This window comes from Bacillus rossius, chromosome 13 (genome assembly GCF_032445375.1).
Source record: "Bacillus rossius redtenbacheri isolate Brsri chromosome 13, Brsri_v3, whole genome shotgun sequence".
Lineage (NCBI taxonomy): Eukaryota > Metazoa > Arthropoda > Insecta > Phasmatodea > Bacillidae > Bacillus > Bacillus rossius.
The window spans coordinates 4,430,559-4,448,123 of NC_086340.1; the positions used below are offsets into that span (position 1 = coordinate 4,430,559).

A 17,565-nucleotide genomic window follows, 5' to 3' on the forward strand; every position below is an offset into this window, starting at 1 on the left:
AAATGCATTTTTTTTAAATATAAGTGAGGTTATGTTACCGTATGTTTGCTTGTAAGCATCCGTTGTCGCCGGCAGAGAGTGTCCGTGGAAAGGTTACTAGTCTCCTGGCTCTTTTCATGGGAATGTTTGTGATGTTATGTTCCCGTATGTATAATTTATTTTAATTATAAATGAACAAATTATTATTTAGAAGTAATTAAAATTAATAAATTAGAATAAAATTAAATTTCTTTATGGATTTTCGTTATTAATTAAATTTTTTCTCGATTATTATACTCAATTAAATAATTTCTTATGTTTTATATTAATATTGAATACTAAGTATTTATTAAAATTTTTAAATATATTATTAATGTGTTTATTTTAATGTTTTTATAATTAAATAATTTAATTTTTTAAATAAAGCAGAGCTTTGTACCAAACCAAGAATAATTATATTATTGTATTTTGATGTCATTCTGGCGGCGGGGTGTCAGCAGCCATCTGGGATTTTCGTTGTCTGCTGTCGGCCGCCATATTGTTGTAGATGTTTTTAATAAACAAGTTTTAAAAATACTTATAAAAATATCCTTATTGCAGTGGTTTGGATTTGAGCCGAGGATAGTTATTTCACAAGTCGACGCTACGAAGAAGAGACCTGTATGTGTGTATATATTTATATATACACACATGCATACACAAATAAACACATAATTTATAGTTACATGACACTTCTTAGATCTAAAGATTTTTAAAAAATATTTTTTTTTTTGTAAATAACTTTCGTTAATATTTTTTTTTCCATCACATATTGTAGGTATAATATTGGTTATTGTACAGAATAACACGACAGTGAAATTTGTCGTAATAAACCTAAATATTAATACTTGCCCGGCCCTCGCGAAGCGAGATGCTGGTCATATCTTCATCGCTGCTCCAGTGAAGTGGAGTGAAGACAGAGAGAGAGGGGGGGGGATGACGTCACGGCCGACTGCAGGGGTACCGCGGGGTTCCCGCTGCACCGCTCAAGGTCAGCTCCCCCTCCCTCCCCCCCTCCCACCAACACAGAGCCGCCCCCGCATACCTGAGGACGTGGGAACCAAAAGCGCAGCGCTGCAAGGCGCCCCCCCCCCCCCCTTCCCTTCTCCAGTTGCCAACTCGGCCGACACTTGCACTCCAACCACCCTCACGCGCGCTCAAGAGCTCCGTGCATCCTCCTGCAGGGCGTTGACTCTACAGTCGGTTAATTAATCAGGTATACAGGGCACAGGGGAAGATGACAAGAGTCTAGCGGCAGCACCGCTACTTCCCGCAACTGGCTGCAAATGCCGCACCGCTCACGCTCGTTCCGGGGCCGGCGGCGTGCCCGGACGTTCGGGACCTGACAGCATACTGAAGTATTTTCAATTTCGTTTACTAAGCTTCGTCAAACACCGACCAGTGTGATAGAAAAAAAAACGTTATAAAGCATATTGTTTTCTAAAGTTTTGTTTTAATAAATTGAATAATATTTTATAAATACTTTAAAACATTGTGGACGGTTGATTTGGTTAGGATAGCTACATTAAAAATACTCTGAAATCATGTAAACGGTTTCCTAGCCCTGGATAGCTACATATTAAAAATGTTATTTGCTAAGAAACCATAAAATGATTTTACAGTATTTATAATGTAGCTATACTCACCTAATATAACGAACCATCCACAATGTTTTAAATTAATTATAATGTAGCTAACCTATCCTAATCGACCGCAAAATTTAATGCCACACCGGTTTATACAATGAGATAGAACGGGGAAAAACAGCGAGCATGAACTTCGGGGAACTTCGGGTGTGGCTCTCTCGTCTGTGAAAAAAGGCTTCCCATAGCTTAACACTCACTGTAACAACTGAAAACAAACATTGGTACATGATGAAACATTTAGTAAAAAGCACGCGCACTAAACAGTCTGTGTGGCTGCAGCCAGTTGCAGGAAGTAGCGGTGCTGCCGCTAGACTCTTGTGGAAGATGGAGATTATACATCGGTAGGGGCATGCACTTTTCGCGAAAAGATTCCGAGACTAGTTGAAAGTTAAAACACTGTAGCATTGTCTGTGTTTCGTGATTGGGTGAGTTCCTTTCAGGTACATGTCTAATGTCCGTACAACCAATCACAGTAATTCAATTCGGAAGCAAACGCGTCCTGAGTGGCTCGGTCAGATAAGGAAACGACTTCTCCCGCAGACGGCCGCCAATGAAACCACAGGTGCGGGTATACCTTGTTGCAATCTAATAGGCGTTAAGATTTTTTCGCGAAAAATGCCTGCCCCTATACATCGGGCAAAATATCCTATCTCAACAGACGGCCTGTTGATAATGTTCGCAGGCTTTCACGGCCATTGTCTGAAGTAGCTTGGCTTCTGGGTTGTAGCCGCGCGTCCTTGGCGGAATAATTCACCGACGTTTCGGTCGACATTGCAGTCGCCATCATCAGGGAGCAGTGAATTATTCGCTAAGGACGCGGCTACAACCCAGAAGCCAAGCTACTTCAGACGCCTGTTTGTTTGTGGAATTAATAACATTTTTGTTTGATTTAATTATATCTGAAATGATCAAGGATCTGAACAACGACCGCACCGACCATATTAATAAATACATTAGTAAAACATTTGGAAGTTATACTTCTTTCGGCGCGTTATAAAAAAGGGTTGAGCGTAAGATTTTACGATGTGCGTGTACCATGCGACGAAATTTTCACAGGATGAAAAAAAAATACATAGAAAAAAATTCTTTCGGCACAGCTTACAGGCGTAAGTAAATTTCGAAGTACCTATTTCTTCTGCAAATATTTTGGAAAATTCTATAAACTCCTGGGTTATATCCAACCTAAGGGGTAGAAATGGGGAAGATTTTCTGCAGAACAGAAAAATCAATGTAACTCCCATAATATGGGAAATATCACGTCCGTATGAACGTAAAATAACTCGTAGGAGTAATACCAAAATATTTTGTCTAAATAAGTTGTTGATACGACCAACCATACCTGCAAGGAGTTGTAAAAATAAGGGTTGGAGGACAAAAAAAAAATAATTCCATTGGTAGGCGTAGAGGTGAGGTTATGCTCATGTGGGATAAACATTATACATATTTATTGGTTTTTATTATTTATTAAAATTTATCTCGATTAGTTTAGTAAATTAAATATTTTATAGACACATTTATATTAATATTGAATACTGAATGTTTAATTTTTTTTAATTTGATTGAATTTTTATTTTACAACAGTATCTATAATATAACTCTAGCCATTTTATTATTTTTATTAATTATTTGATCGCAAAATTAATTTTACTTTATGTTTTATAATTTTTCCCTGAATTTATGGTTTATTTATAAATATTTCAACTGTGACAACCAATACGGCCGATAAGATGGCGGTCGGACAGGTGTCACCAGCACGCTCTAGCGTGTAACTAGTGAATAAATACGGCGACCCACACCACAGCGTCTTTTGTTCTCAATTTTTAGTGTGCATTATAATGGGCATTAACTCTGGCTTTGTAATGCACAATTTCTGCCATTAGCGCTGTTCATGTTTCGGTGTTCTCTGCTGCCGGTTATACACCATAGAGTGCAAAAGTGTAAGGTCAAATTTTGTTTTGATTTTTTTTAAAGCTATTTGAAACATTGTATTTTGCAAAGAAAAATTTGGAATGAGAAATTTGGAAACACGTATTCTTGTTGTATTTCATCTAGAGCATTATCTGATAGTATTAAATAATTACTTCTTAGGAGACGCATCTGAAAGACGCCATATTGGTTTCAAAGAGTTCAAACATTTTATATAATTTAATATTACAATTTTTGGCTCTATTTGGTATGCAAAATAAGGTTTTTAAATATTAACAAGCCAAGTAGTATAACCTGGAAACAGTGGGTACCATTTACACTCTAGTCTACTGCAAACGAAGAGTGAAACACGCTATAGCAAACACTAGCAGACGAGAGATTTCAATACAGCAGACAAAATGGGTAAAAATGACGTCATGCTGACGGGAGCAATGTATGCATTTTTATAGGTTGCAAGAGTCGCAGGGGTGTAGCCAGGGGGGGGGGGTTAGGGGTTAACCCCCCCCCTTAGCACCAAATCTTTAATTAATTTCTTATTCATCACTCAAACAAATTTCATATTAAAATTAATAAAAAGTTTACCATTACAATATTTAAATTTAAGTACCGAAAACTGCTACAATAGCACTATTTTACACCTTAAAATACAAATTTTCCCGGGGGAAGACCCCCGGACCCCCCGCTTTAATACGGGGGGGCCATGCTTCTTAACACCCCCCGTACACAAATACTGGCTACGCCACTGAAGAGTCGGTCTGCTTCTTTTTACAAGTGCATCCACCAGTGTCTGCGTCAACTGAAGGTAAACAAGTTATAAAAGTGCACCATTTCTGCAAATTTCTAACTAACCCTGTTGAATTATAACCGAACCAATATAATAATTTCCAATCCATTTAATCAAAGTCTGATCAAACCCAGGTTCGCGGCTGTTACATTACATTCTACTTCCAGCTAAAACTGAAAACGACTTAAACGTCTCGTTACGTGATCTTTGGGCCGAGGGGAAAAAAAACGGAGGGGGGAGAATAGAGGAAAGGATTTAAATGTGAAATCAACATGGAGAATATGTTTTTACAAATGATGTTTAATACATGTGACTGATATAACTGCTTTATTATCACACCTTAAATTATGGTACATAACATACCGAAACAAAAAATGCCTCGTACACAGCCTTAGGAACAAAATGCAATGAAATAATTTACATTTGAAACAAAATAACTTTGAGAACAACATTAAATATCTACTTTAATAATATAAACACTCAAAACCTTTCACATATAATCGGTTTTGAGTATTAAAATAATATTTTACCAAACCATACTTTCTAGTTGTATTATCTATTTATCCGTGCAATAAACTAAATGAAATACATGACCGAAATAACCAAATAAATCCCCCCCAAACATCTCCAATTACCATATTATATAAAACACATGAAGAATACAAAAAAAACAGGAACATTTAGACTTAAACTGTTAGAGGAAAATCAATCAATATAACGATACTCTTCACAGTTTAAGTTTACATATTTCCCTATACTGTTAACATAATATTCGATCTCGTCAAGAAAACTTTCAAATAAAATGGAATTATATAGTCACACAGTCTTCATGCTAAACAATTCTCAAACTTTTACACTACTAAAATTTAATGAAACTTAATTCTTGACTTGATATGATTTACGTTGTTTATTTATTTTAATTCGTTGTTAAGTACAGTTTGATGGCAGACATGGCCACTGACACAAATTTTGGCACATAACTTACTAAAACTTTTAGTAGCTATTAGGTTACTATACTTATTTTTTTGTCAAATTTTTCTCTAAAAGATAATGTTGCGTTGATAAAAGTCCAGACACTATCAAAAGTAATTAGTATGTATGAAATGTGTGCGTTCTTTGAATGATTCTTGTAATTGGGGAGATTGATTCAAATCAATATTTTGGACATACTCCATTGCTAATTTGCACGTATGTCATAGAGAAAACCCCGTGTTCGTCTGTGCTCAAAGACGTAACTAGACTAGTTTTCACTCAGGGCAAGAACTCAACTTGGCGCCCTCTTTTTTTCTTTTCAAATCAACCAAACCAAAAATTTCCCGACAACTCCTATTTTACCACCATAAGATATTAATTAATTCCACTTTTACAAAAAAAAATATTCAACTTATATGGTAAATAAATAGGTTTATTTCCGGTCATTTCATTTTTGATACATTGCAAGTTGGATAGTAAGCAAAAAATACCAATTTTAAAAAAAAATCCCTTTCAGCGTAGCCTACAGGCGTAGGTATATTTCAAAGTACCTATTTATTATGGAAATATTTTGGCAACTTCTATAAACTTCTGGAACATTTAAAGAACTTAATATACATAACATATTAATGTTCTCCAATATTACAAAATGATCGATTAAATATTTGCTCATTTTCCATGCAGCGAAAATATTATATATGAATATTTTTAACTCAATGTATTCGCATTGAATAGTTTATAATGTTTATAACGCAGCATTGAATAGCTTAGAAAGAATTTCATATTATATGCCAACTAAGGTAACTACTTAATTTTTTGACCTTCAAACATTATTTTTTAACCCTTGCACTAATAACGCGGTCGTATAAAAATTTGCTTTGCACAAAGGTTTAAGATAATTTTAAGATCGATTAAAATAAATTCAAAATAATTTAATACTAAGAAAGTTTTGAATTTTTTTAAATTTCTACCCATGTTTTTACGGTAATAATTCGTTTGATCAAAAAAAAAAATTTTCAGACGAAGTTTTAGACGAAGATTAGGATTCATACAATAAATTATAACGGATATGATGGTATATATTTTTAAAAAAGTAATTTTTTTTACCTTAAAACCTTATTATTTCCACCCCTTGCAGTAATAATTTGGTAAACAAATATTTACGTTAACGAAAATTTTAGTCAATATTTAGACAGTTAAACAAAAATAAGAATGGATTCGATAGTGTATGGCGTAGGGTTTTATTTATTTTCTCATTCCAACCCCAATTTTTTTCAATCCCTTGCAATAATGGTTTGTATTATAAAAAAAAATTGCTTCGCACAAAAGTTTTAGACAAAAATATAAGATACAAACAATTTGAACGGATTTGATAGTGTGTCTACTAAGGGAGATATGAATTTTTTTTTATTCAACCCCTGTTTATTCCACCTCTTGCAGTCATGGTATGTAGTGTAAAAGTTACAAATTTTATGATTTTTCTTTAAATTTCCACCCCCCTTTTTTAAAGTAAATCCCCGCAACAATGGTTTGTCTAATCAAAAAATTATTTCCAACAAAATATTTTGGTATTGCTTCTTAGAGTTATATAATACGTTCAAACGGATGTGATATTTTCCATATTATGAGTCACAGCGATTTTTCTGTTTTTCAAAAAAAAAAACCTTCCCCATTTCTACCCCTTTGGTCAGATATTGCCCATTAACGAACTCGGCCAAGATTTTCCACTACTAGATTTTATGTAAGTATTAGTTTGGAAGAGATTTGTGAAAATTTGTGGCCTGTATCATGTCCACAATATTGTGATATATATAGATTTGAGTTGATGGTTTTTGGGGTCTATGGACCATGAAACGAAAAACTACATAAAATTTTTCTTAAAGACTAACCATGGTAACGACTAAAATATGAAGTATTTCTTTGAAATCTACCTAACATTTTACGATATACATGAATGTACTTTCAATACAAATAATTAAGTTAATCTGCCATTCAACTTTTTTTTTGTGTTCTAACACTAAAGATATTCAAGTAAATTTCTATAGTAAAAATTACTCTGCCAGTTTGCTGCGGTGGCGTAGGTAAGGTGACTGGTGCCCCTGGCCGAATTTCAAAATGGCGCCCCCTCTTGGATTAAAATAGAGGGGGGAGGCCATCCCTGCCACCCGCCTGCTACGCCGCTGGTTTGCTGTCTTTACATTTAACATTTGACATGTTTCGAATTTGGCTTGTGTTCTGTGCGTTCGTGAATTCATCTTTCTTTTTCCGGTTCTTCTGGTTTTTCTCTGTGACACTCAGTGCCAACTAGCAATGATTAAAAAAAAAAAAAAAAAAAAAAAAAATCATGAACGCTGCTAATGCTCGTATGTGTGTTGGATCTCCAGTCCGCTGCAACCAATCGGAGTCGAGCGAGTCTCTGGCGACGCCTTCAGGGAAGCCTTCTTTTCACAGACGAGAGAGCCAAACGACTGATCGTGCATCTTCGGTTTTTTTTTTGTTCATTGTAAATGTGTTGATGAAAAGGATACTAATTGTCAATTAGGTTAGGTTAGCTACATTATAAATACTTTAAAACATTTTGGACGGTTGATTTGGTTAGGATAGCTACATTAAAGATACGTAAAAAAAAAGCACGAACTTCGGGGAACTTCGGGTTTTGGCTCTCTCGTCTGTGAATAGAAGGCTTCCCACGCCTTCACGTCCGCCATGTTGTTCTCTCGCGTGAACGCGCGCACGAGAACCGACACAACACCACAGGTGTCGATACCCCGCACGTCAAAGAACGAAATTCCCACTTCAAGTTTTGACTATTATTTGTGTACCTCATCCTCCGGTTTATATTTTCTGAATTCAAGTTTAGGGTATAAACGTTCTTGGAAAAATACGAAGACCAAGTATTTACAAAAAAAAAAAAAAAACCTAACTTATTTCCTAAACACAATTCACAACAAGAATATCGGTTTCCACCATTTTTACTAGACTGTATTAAGAAGCTATCAATACGCACTTCAATATTACTCTACTGTTTGAACTGACTGACCTTTGGCATTATAGGATCAGTCTTTACAAGGCTAAAGGCGAACTTTCACATAGTACTAAGTTAGTTTTTTTTTCAGTGATCACAAATGAGCAAGGCACCACGAGCAGAACTCACAAAAAAAAAAACATATTTCAAACAAGCACCTTAGTGTACTTCTTTGCCAAAAAACTTAAAAGTTATTAAAAATTAAAAACCATTTTAAATAATAAAATAACAAGCTGACTTTTTCCTTCCCTCTCCAGTTACAAACATTATCATTTAATTCGTCCAAAATTAAATTTCTATAATTACAAAACACACACAGATATGCTTAAAACATACCCACACTGGAAATAGAGCTAAAACTCCACTCTATAACATCGTGTTCAAACAAATGACCAGTTGTACAACTCATAAAAAGTAAAGAATAGAGTTACAAACAATACCTCCTTTTTTTTTTTAACTATTTACAAACACTTTAACTCACAATCGATTTTTGAAACACACATAAAAATGCAGTTACTAATATATACACCTATTCAAAACACCAAAACATAATACGTCTCCAACCCCAAATGAAAGAAAAAAAAAACAAATATGCTATATACAATTGATGTTCAAACGTTTACCTAAATAATAAAATGATGTGCCTCGCCAGTTTCCATAAAAAAAAAAACCAACTGGATACGTTGAACTGGAGGTCATCCAATAGAATAAAATAACAAGCCTAAACCAACTATCACAGAATAAATGGGCTGAGAAATATATTTTACAAACAGACAAAATCAAATTTTACGACCTTCGTAGAGGTCGATGAAATAATTAGTAAACCACTTGCGACTTGCGGAAAAAAAGTTATCATTCTTCCATGTGAAAATTTAAACAATTAAGAAATTTGAAAATTCTCAATTATTAGTACGGCTGGTTTATCACAAAACCTAAGACAGCATAATCCACGTCCACATTTTTTCTGGCCAAACAACAATCTGGGATATAAATCTACTAAATTTCGTCCGGTCGCTCACCTGTTTTTAAACCACAAAAAATATAAGTGACCCTTTATCCTTTAGAAGAAATTTCATTAACCATTTCTGCCAAATTGTCCAGGACCAACAACTGAATAACAACCCTCAGAACATTAAGCAGTAAACGAGAACAATGTCGCAATCGTAAAGAATCGATATGCTGCGCAAATTCACAATAATAAAAATTCGTTGGAAGCAATGAAAAGTTTAATATTTATAAAGAGAACGTATGCCCAGCTAATTTATTCGTCTAAGAGTCGCGGACAAGTTGTGTCACGATCACACGGGTGTCTCAGTCACAAAACTCCGGGAACGGAATGGGATTAACTTTAAATTGCTTTAGACATCACATCAGTCTCGGCGAAGTATAAATCCAAGCTAATAGTTGCATTTTTTAAAAGAATTTTGCCGTTATAATTCACAACCAACTTCTGAAATCATACGAAAAAAATACAATATATATATTTTTTATTTTTACTTTACTATAGTAGTAATGGAATGTTACTTCTTAAAAAAAAGGAGGTAGGATACCGAATTAAAAATACTGGACAGAGGTAATATCACATCACACTAAGTGTTCATGGAAAATGCGGCGCGATAGAACGAAAATGGCTCCAACTCCAACTTAAAAACAGCCGTGTTTTAAGTGACGTTGGACGAGCGCCATTGTAAAATTCGCGTGGAGAAAAAAATAGGCTAATGACTCTTGACTCCTGCGCACGAGAATGTCGCTGCCCAGAGAAATGTCCAGGCAGCCATGCGAGTTTGTGTACAAAATGGCGCTCCAAATAAAGATATCGTCAAGAGTCCTGACGGTATCTGAAAGTGGTGGAGCACTCTCACTCACCATTGGCACAGCCAGGATTTGTTGAAGAGGTGAGGTGAACAAAATTATAATACATTTTTCATTCTTTCTTATGGACCCAAAATAATTTTAAAAAATATATTTTTCAACATGGCGCAATAGCTGTATCGCCTCTCTCCTGGCTTCAAACAACCTCTTCATGACACATGCCACCTTGGCAACCTTTTAAAAAAAAAAAAAAAAAAAAAAAAAAAAAAAAAAAAAAAAAAAAAAAAACTATCACTTGTAATGTAGTAATTAAGTGTTGACAATATTTTCATCCACTTGTACACAGATAATAAACACGCACTTACATTAAAACTTGGACATGGGATGTGCCGTGGGATTTTGTGGCACGGAAAACAGCTGCGTCGTCCGCTCATGACGTTGAACGGGGATTTAAAAAAAAAACGTAATAATAATGTCAAAAACCTTTTTCGAATAACAAAAGGCGTTCCGATTATTGCATGCATGCATTCCTGGACCGCTTAGTAATTTCTAAACTTAAAAAGGGTTAACTCCCCGCGCCAAACCTTTGGCGCCACGGATTCCGCGTGATGCCTATGACTAAAAATAAAAAAATAATGTTTTACAAAAAAAGTAATATAGTTTGAAAAAAAAAAAGGTTGTCTGTAAAGTCGGTTTACTGACGATAATTTTACGTGATAACGTCATAAGAAAAATTTGATGAAAAAATTGCTTACTTTTGTAATTTTTCAAATATTATTTACAGTTTTTTTTTGCAAATTTTAATTTAAATAATTTGTTTGAATATAATCACGAACAATTAGTTAAAAAAAAAGCCCGCCTTAACCTGTTTGATATTAATGGAAAGATTTTTCTCGCACGGTGGTTGGCCGGTTCTCGCACGCTCGGCTCAGGCGGGAACGTGACAATGAGTCATGCTTTTTAGTGCGTGCAGCCGGCGTTCATCGATTTATAAGACGTTATCACTTCAAAAAGATTTATGTTTTACAAAAAAAAATAATATTGTCTGTATTGAAAGGTGAGGCGCGGACGACACACGACGGAATGTCCAGGCTCGCGCCGCAGGGCCTCGACAGTTGTCCGACGGCGGCCGCAGGACTATCCCAGCCCCACGTCCAGCACCATCATGACCACGAAGCCCAGGATGGTGGCCGCCGACGCCATCTTGCCGTTCCCGCTGCAACAGAGGGAGAAACGGTGTACTTGAAAGGAGGTGTGCATGGGCGTCGCTAGGACATATTTTTTTTTTGGGGAGGGATTGATTTAGTTGTTGAGGAATATCCATCCCCCTGGAGAAAAAAAAAGCGGGGGATCCGGGGGTCCTCCCCCGGGAAAATTTGGTGTTTGAAGGTGCAAGAAGGTGGTTTTTAGGCATTTTTCTTTCCTAAATATTCTAATTATAGTTGGTTGCAATATATAATTTATTTTTTTCTAAAAAAAATAATTTTCAGAGAACAAATTTGTAAAAACAGAGTTCAACATGTCTGTATTCGGTATCGGACCTGATTTTGATTTTACACGAAGATCGAATTAAAAAAGTGCTCACATTACCACGATTGGACTAAATTCACCATGCGCAACATATGGGTTATGTCACAGAAATCATATTTTTAATATAACTACGAAACTAAATATTTTATTGGAGGGAACGAAATGGAAGACTTTTATTATTGGGGGGGGGGGGGGGACGTGTCTCCCCCCCCCTCGTCCCAGACGGTTGCGACGCCCATGGGAGTGTGTAGTGCCATTCATCTCCGGAGCACGGTTCTGGTTTCCAACCACCCGGATACCCTCGCAGTTCGGTGAAGCCTGTCCTGGTGGCAGACCTCGATGGTCACCAGTTTCCCGAAGTCAGTACCTACGTACTGGTCGGGTCTGTGCCTGTCGGTGGAAACCTGAGGCTAACTTCCTGTGAGACTCATGTCCACCGACTTGCGTAGGCAGTCGGACAGGGCGGAGGGGACCTGTCTTCCAAGTCTAGTTCAGATGTTGGGCTCATCTGTAGGACGACTCCTATTCTACCCTAAAAGGGCGCAGACATAGGAGGGGAGAGGTGGCGGGTGAGAAGGCTATCGGGCCGGAAAACAGTGCAACAGAGGAGATGAGTGCTGATGAAGTCTTAGGGCACAGGACACGTTCAACTGTCTAGTTAGATTTATTGAAATATATATGCTATATTATAATGATATATATTTACCACGTAGAATATAAAATATATTCATTATAAATGGAAATTAAGAAGACCCAGTAATAACCCCAGAAAATCACTTTAGAATCCAGGAAGAATTGTATATATTTACAAAGCAATAAATTACAGAAAGTAATTCTTCAAGCATACCCCCAAGAGGGCTTCTATCTTGAAGAAAAAAAAAATTAATTGCTAATTAAATTTGCCAACATAAGGTTGGATGACATCTGCCTGGTTGGCTGAGTGAGGCAGGGGGCTAAGGTGGTGACTTCGGTCGATCTGAGCCTTTGACACCTTCTTGATCAGAGGGAGGGCGTCATCCCTTGTCAGCTGTGTCGTAATTTTACTCGCTCAGGGAATTAAATGAAAGGATCTGTAAGCCACTCCCATTCTCCCCTTAAAGGGCGCACATGTGGGAGGTATGGTGGAGGATGCCGATCAAAAGGTTGGAACAAAGCTGCAACAGGTGCACACGGCGACGAGTCGGCGTTACGCCCAGATTAGCAATTTCTAGAGACCTGTAAAATTCGCGATTTCAAATCACTAAAGGATAGACTCCATGATCCTCTATGCACTCTAGCAAATTACATCTGCTGATTGGTTACCGACTCGTAACACACCTGTTGACTAGAATGATCGTGATTCGCTAATTCTTCTGTTAAAGATTTTTCATTGGCCCAGAGTCCTTCAGATAAACTGTGGCCCAATCACTGAAGCAAAATATTGTCAAAAGTATTTTGGACTCTATCCTATCGCGAAATGAATCCGCGAATTTTACAGGTCTCTAGCAATTTCACAAAAACAAAGAGAGCCATAATCCACGTCTACGTTTCTCTGGCCAATCAACGATTTGGGATATAAATCGATAATTTATTTCATCCGGTCGTTCACCTGTTTTGAAACCACAAATATTATAAGTGTCCCGTTATCCTTTAGAAGAAATTTCAATAACCATTTCCACCAAAATTTTTACAGGACCAACAACTGAATAAAAACCCTCAGAACATGAAGCAGTAATCGAGAAAGTCGAAATCGTAACGAATCTGCGCAAATTCACAGTAATAAAAATCCGCTAGAAGCAATGATCACAACTAAACGGGATCTGAAACGAAAAAAAAAAGCTGTGTGTATTATGTACGTTAAGTTATACTTTCTTTAATTGATTCATGCAATGGGTAATTTTGATTTAATGCAGTTTTTTTAACATATGCCATTGCGGTTTTGCACTGTTTGTCATGGAAAAATTCCTAAAATGAACAAAACAAAAATATGAAGATAAAAAATTCACAGAAAATATTTGTTTGGTTTCATCGTTGGTTCCGTTTGTCCGACATCTGCTGATTCGGTCTTGTATTCTGAGAAATTTTTTATCTTCATATTTTTACTTGTGATTTTCGGAATTTTTCCATGACAAACAGAGCAAAACTGCAATGGCGTATGTCCAAAAAACTGAATTAAATCAGTAGTTATACTTACTTCGCGCATCAATAAACTAACTTCAATTTTGCATGCAAATAATTAATATAAATAAAATAATAAAACGACTGGAGTGATATAAATACAACCGTTTCAGTATAATTTAATCAAATTTTAAATAATATATCAGTATTCAATATTAATGTAAACACGTTTATAAAACTAATTAAAATATTTAGTAAAATAAACGATAAATTTTAAATAACAATTAAAATCAATCCATATGCTAAATGTTTATTCTTATTTATTAACTTTAATTGTTTATTGAATAATGTAATGACATATATTTTATAATGCAAATAAATCACACATATGGGAACATAACCTCATTTATATAAAAAAATAGAAAAAGTTTATAAACACAATTTCAATCACCAATATTCACAATAAATAACTGTCTTTACTGATACGGACCAGTATTCAATATTAATTACTAAGTATTAGATTAAAAGAAATTTTTAAAAGGGAACTGTTCTGTCAAATAGAGTGACAACACAACATTTTGTAGTTGAAATGTGATATTGGCTTTACTGCTAAGGCTTATGGGCAGGATATAAAAATGTGTAGTTGAGTGGTTGGAAAAAAAGAAGGGGGGGATGTAAACGCTGAATACTACTATTCCAGCCTCATGTGAAAAACTGTGTTTTCAGGTTAAAGGACGATGTAAAAAAATATTGTAAATACTACATATAATATAAATAAAGCAAATGAAATTTGTGTTGTCCTTTAATAGTGAAATTTCAGTAAGAGATGCCCGGATTCTGATGTCGCCGCCCTACTGTTTACTTGATATTAGCTGCAACCTGATCTTGTGGTTCTCCAAGAGACTGTTTTCAAAAAAAGGGAGTTCTGTTTCATGTCGGTGTGTTACGGTCAGGGAAAAATACTGTTTTCCGCTCCAAGTGAAAATTGTACAAATATTTTTTTTTACCATTAATTATTATTTTTTGACGTGACAACGTCTAATAAATTGAAGAACGCCGGCTGCACGCACGAAAAAGTGTCCCGTAACGCACATTGTCACGTTACGCTGTGTCCCGTTACGCTCATTGTACGCTTGCGCTGCATCTATCTCTCTTCCACTCGATTGGAACAACCATCGATTTGACTTTTTCGAGGCACATTAAACTTGAAACACTCCCATTCGTTTCCTACTTTTCCTATCATCGTCCTATCCTTAACAGAATAACACAGATAGGAAGAAGTTAAATAGCAAACATGTATAAAAGTTATAATTAAAATAATCTGTTCGTTAAAGTAATAAATATATTTGAAGTAATGAGTGCAAATAAATGTAAATTTATCAATTAAATTGTAAATTTCATTTCACTCCTTCTTTGTATCCATACAAAATAGTGATAATTCAATAAAAATGATTCAATTTTATTCATAAAAGCATGCAATCATTTCATCAATGTTTTGTTATGACGTTGTCGCGTTAAAACTATCGTCCGTAAACCGACTTTACAGACAACCAATTTTTTTTCTTCTTAAATTCGGGTACACGTGTACGCGTGCGCACCCGAGCGTATCTCCGCAGGTGCCGGGTGGACCGGGTGCGTCTGGCAACACTGCTCGGGAGGTATGTCAAGTCGCGGCGCGGCGGCGCCGGGCGTGCGTCACGAGGCCGTGCCATCTGCCCGCGGACTCCGCCAAGGCCGCCACAACAACAATAATAAAAAAAAAGGGCGCCTTCAATTCAGAACTCGGCAGTGATTCAACCGCCGCGAGGATACGGAAGCGTGCGTCACAGCGGACCGGCTTCCCGGGAAACAAGTGACTTGCGCCGCTAACCTCGGAGTGGAACGCGCATGCGTAAGAGATTCGTTCATCTGGTCGAGGGCACGGATGAATGGGCGCCGTGAGACGACCAGCAAACACTCAAAGAAACACTAACAATGATCGCAGTGAAGCAGTCGGGTCCGCTGCTTTTGATATATAATACTGATATTATTTATAAAGTTGAGGTATACGTAAAGTATTATTTTTTTGATAATTATTAAAAATAAAAGGAACTGACTACCTGTTAAACTGGTTTCTCTCTGGCTTTTTTGTGGAACACATATAGCACCCAGTTATTCCAAATACTATAATTTGGCCCTCCCTCCCGGTTATGATGATGTATTTATTCCTGGTAATTGAAGGCATTATCAGCTTGAATACCTTGCGTCTTCATAGGAAAGGCCTTCAGCAGGATTGTCTTCAAGGCGTTACCTCCTTTGCATGCCATAATTATTATTCATCTCGGACAAATTCTTCAGATGTTTCATTACATAAACATTGCATTTTGTGTTTTGAATCGTATGTTATCTGCCATTTGTAAATAGTAAAAAAAAAAAAAATGGGTTGTCTGTGAAGTCGGTTTACGGACGATAGTTTAACGTGACGTCATAACAAAACATCGATGAAATGATTGCATACTTTTATGAATAAAATTGAATTACTTTTATTTTAATAAGAAAAGAATAAATACTTGAAATTATACAAGTAATCAGATTTTTAAAATGCAAGAATAATTAACCTTTATTACCGAAATTGTTGTAATAAGCAATGAAAACCACATTAACTTATCACTTCACTTTATGAACAGTCGACGAAACAGTTCACGTGTAGATGACTTGTAATTAAATTTAAAAACTGGCGTTTAGCTATAAAGTTTAAATATAATTATGAACAAGTTTTCATATAAATAAACTGTAATCAAATATCTATCATCAATTATATGAATCACCATAATTTTTTAGTCAATTGTAACATAACCTATTATTACTGCACTCGCCGACAGCGTAACGGAACACAGCGTAACGGGACACAGCGTAACGGGACACAGCGTAACGGAACAATGTGCGTAACGGGACACTTTTTCGTGCGTGCAGCCGACGTTCATAGATTTATTAGACGTTGTCACGTAAAATAATTATTATAATTTTTTGTTGAACTAATTTGCGTCACTGTCACTCACTAGAAATTCCTTTTATGAGTTCCCACGGCTAATTAACACAACCTCATTGCTTCTATAATCTAATTTCTGATCAATTTCTTTATAAAAATCTGCAGTGAGCGAAACATCAAAATTTATACTGCAGGGTGAAGCCGAACCCTTAAAGTTCCTTGGCTTGTGAGTTTTTTTTTGCCGCGACATGAAATGGACAGTTTACAAACTATTCGGTCGACACTCCAGTCGTCATCATCAGAGTAACAGTCGCCCTGCTGAAACTGTCTCCTACACAAAAAAAAAATTTGTTCTACAGCCAGTTTCACAAAGTCATGCTGACTAACGTATGCACTACATCACAAATGCATATTAGGCTCCCCTCCTCCCCCACCAAAAAAAAAAAAAACTTATTCCTGTTCAAAGTAACTAAAACTAAGTGTATTTTGGAGGGGTCCGGGTTAAGGAGGGACCTAGGTGCGTCTCAGGCCGAAGCCTATACGCCTAGTCATGCTGGGATTAGCCATGCAGGGAGAGGGTCGCATGAATCGTGTGCTAGGAGGGGATTGGCCAGCCATGGCAGCGATTGGCGCCATGACTAACTCCCCTCACTCTTAAATCTAGACTATAACTAGAGATTGGTTGGGCCCAGGTAAAACCTGCATAGACACAGGGAAAACCCTGGGCACATTCATGCGGGATGCAAATTGGCATGCATTACGTGTAGGAATTTACAGGAGACAGAGG

General features: G+C 36.4%; 1 protein-coding gene across 4 annotated transcripts in view; it reads right to left on the bottom strand.

Annotated features, from left to right (window-relative positions):
• Positions 1-4,662: 4,662 nt before the first annotated feature.
• The window catches only part of LOC134538131 (zinc transporter ZIP11), a 140,663-nt gene continuing 127,760 nt past the window's right edge, over positions 4,663-17,565 (bottom strand). For all 4 annotated transcript variants that reach the window (XM_063379167.1, XM_063379169.1, XM_063379166.1 and 1 more), the window contains one exon: positions 4,663-11,399. In XM_063379167.1, coding sequence (XP_063235237.1) covers positions 11,321-11,399 — 79 coding nt within the window. In that variant the 3' untranslated portion in view covers positions 4,663-11,320. The remainder of the gene's footprint in view (positions 11,400-17,565) is intronic.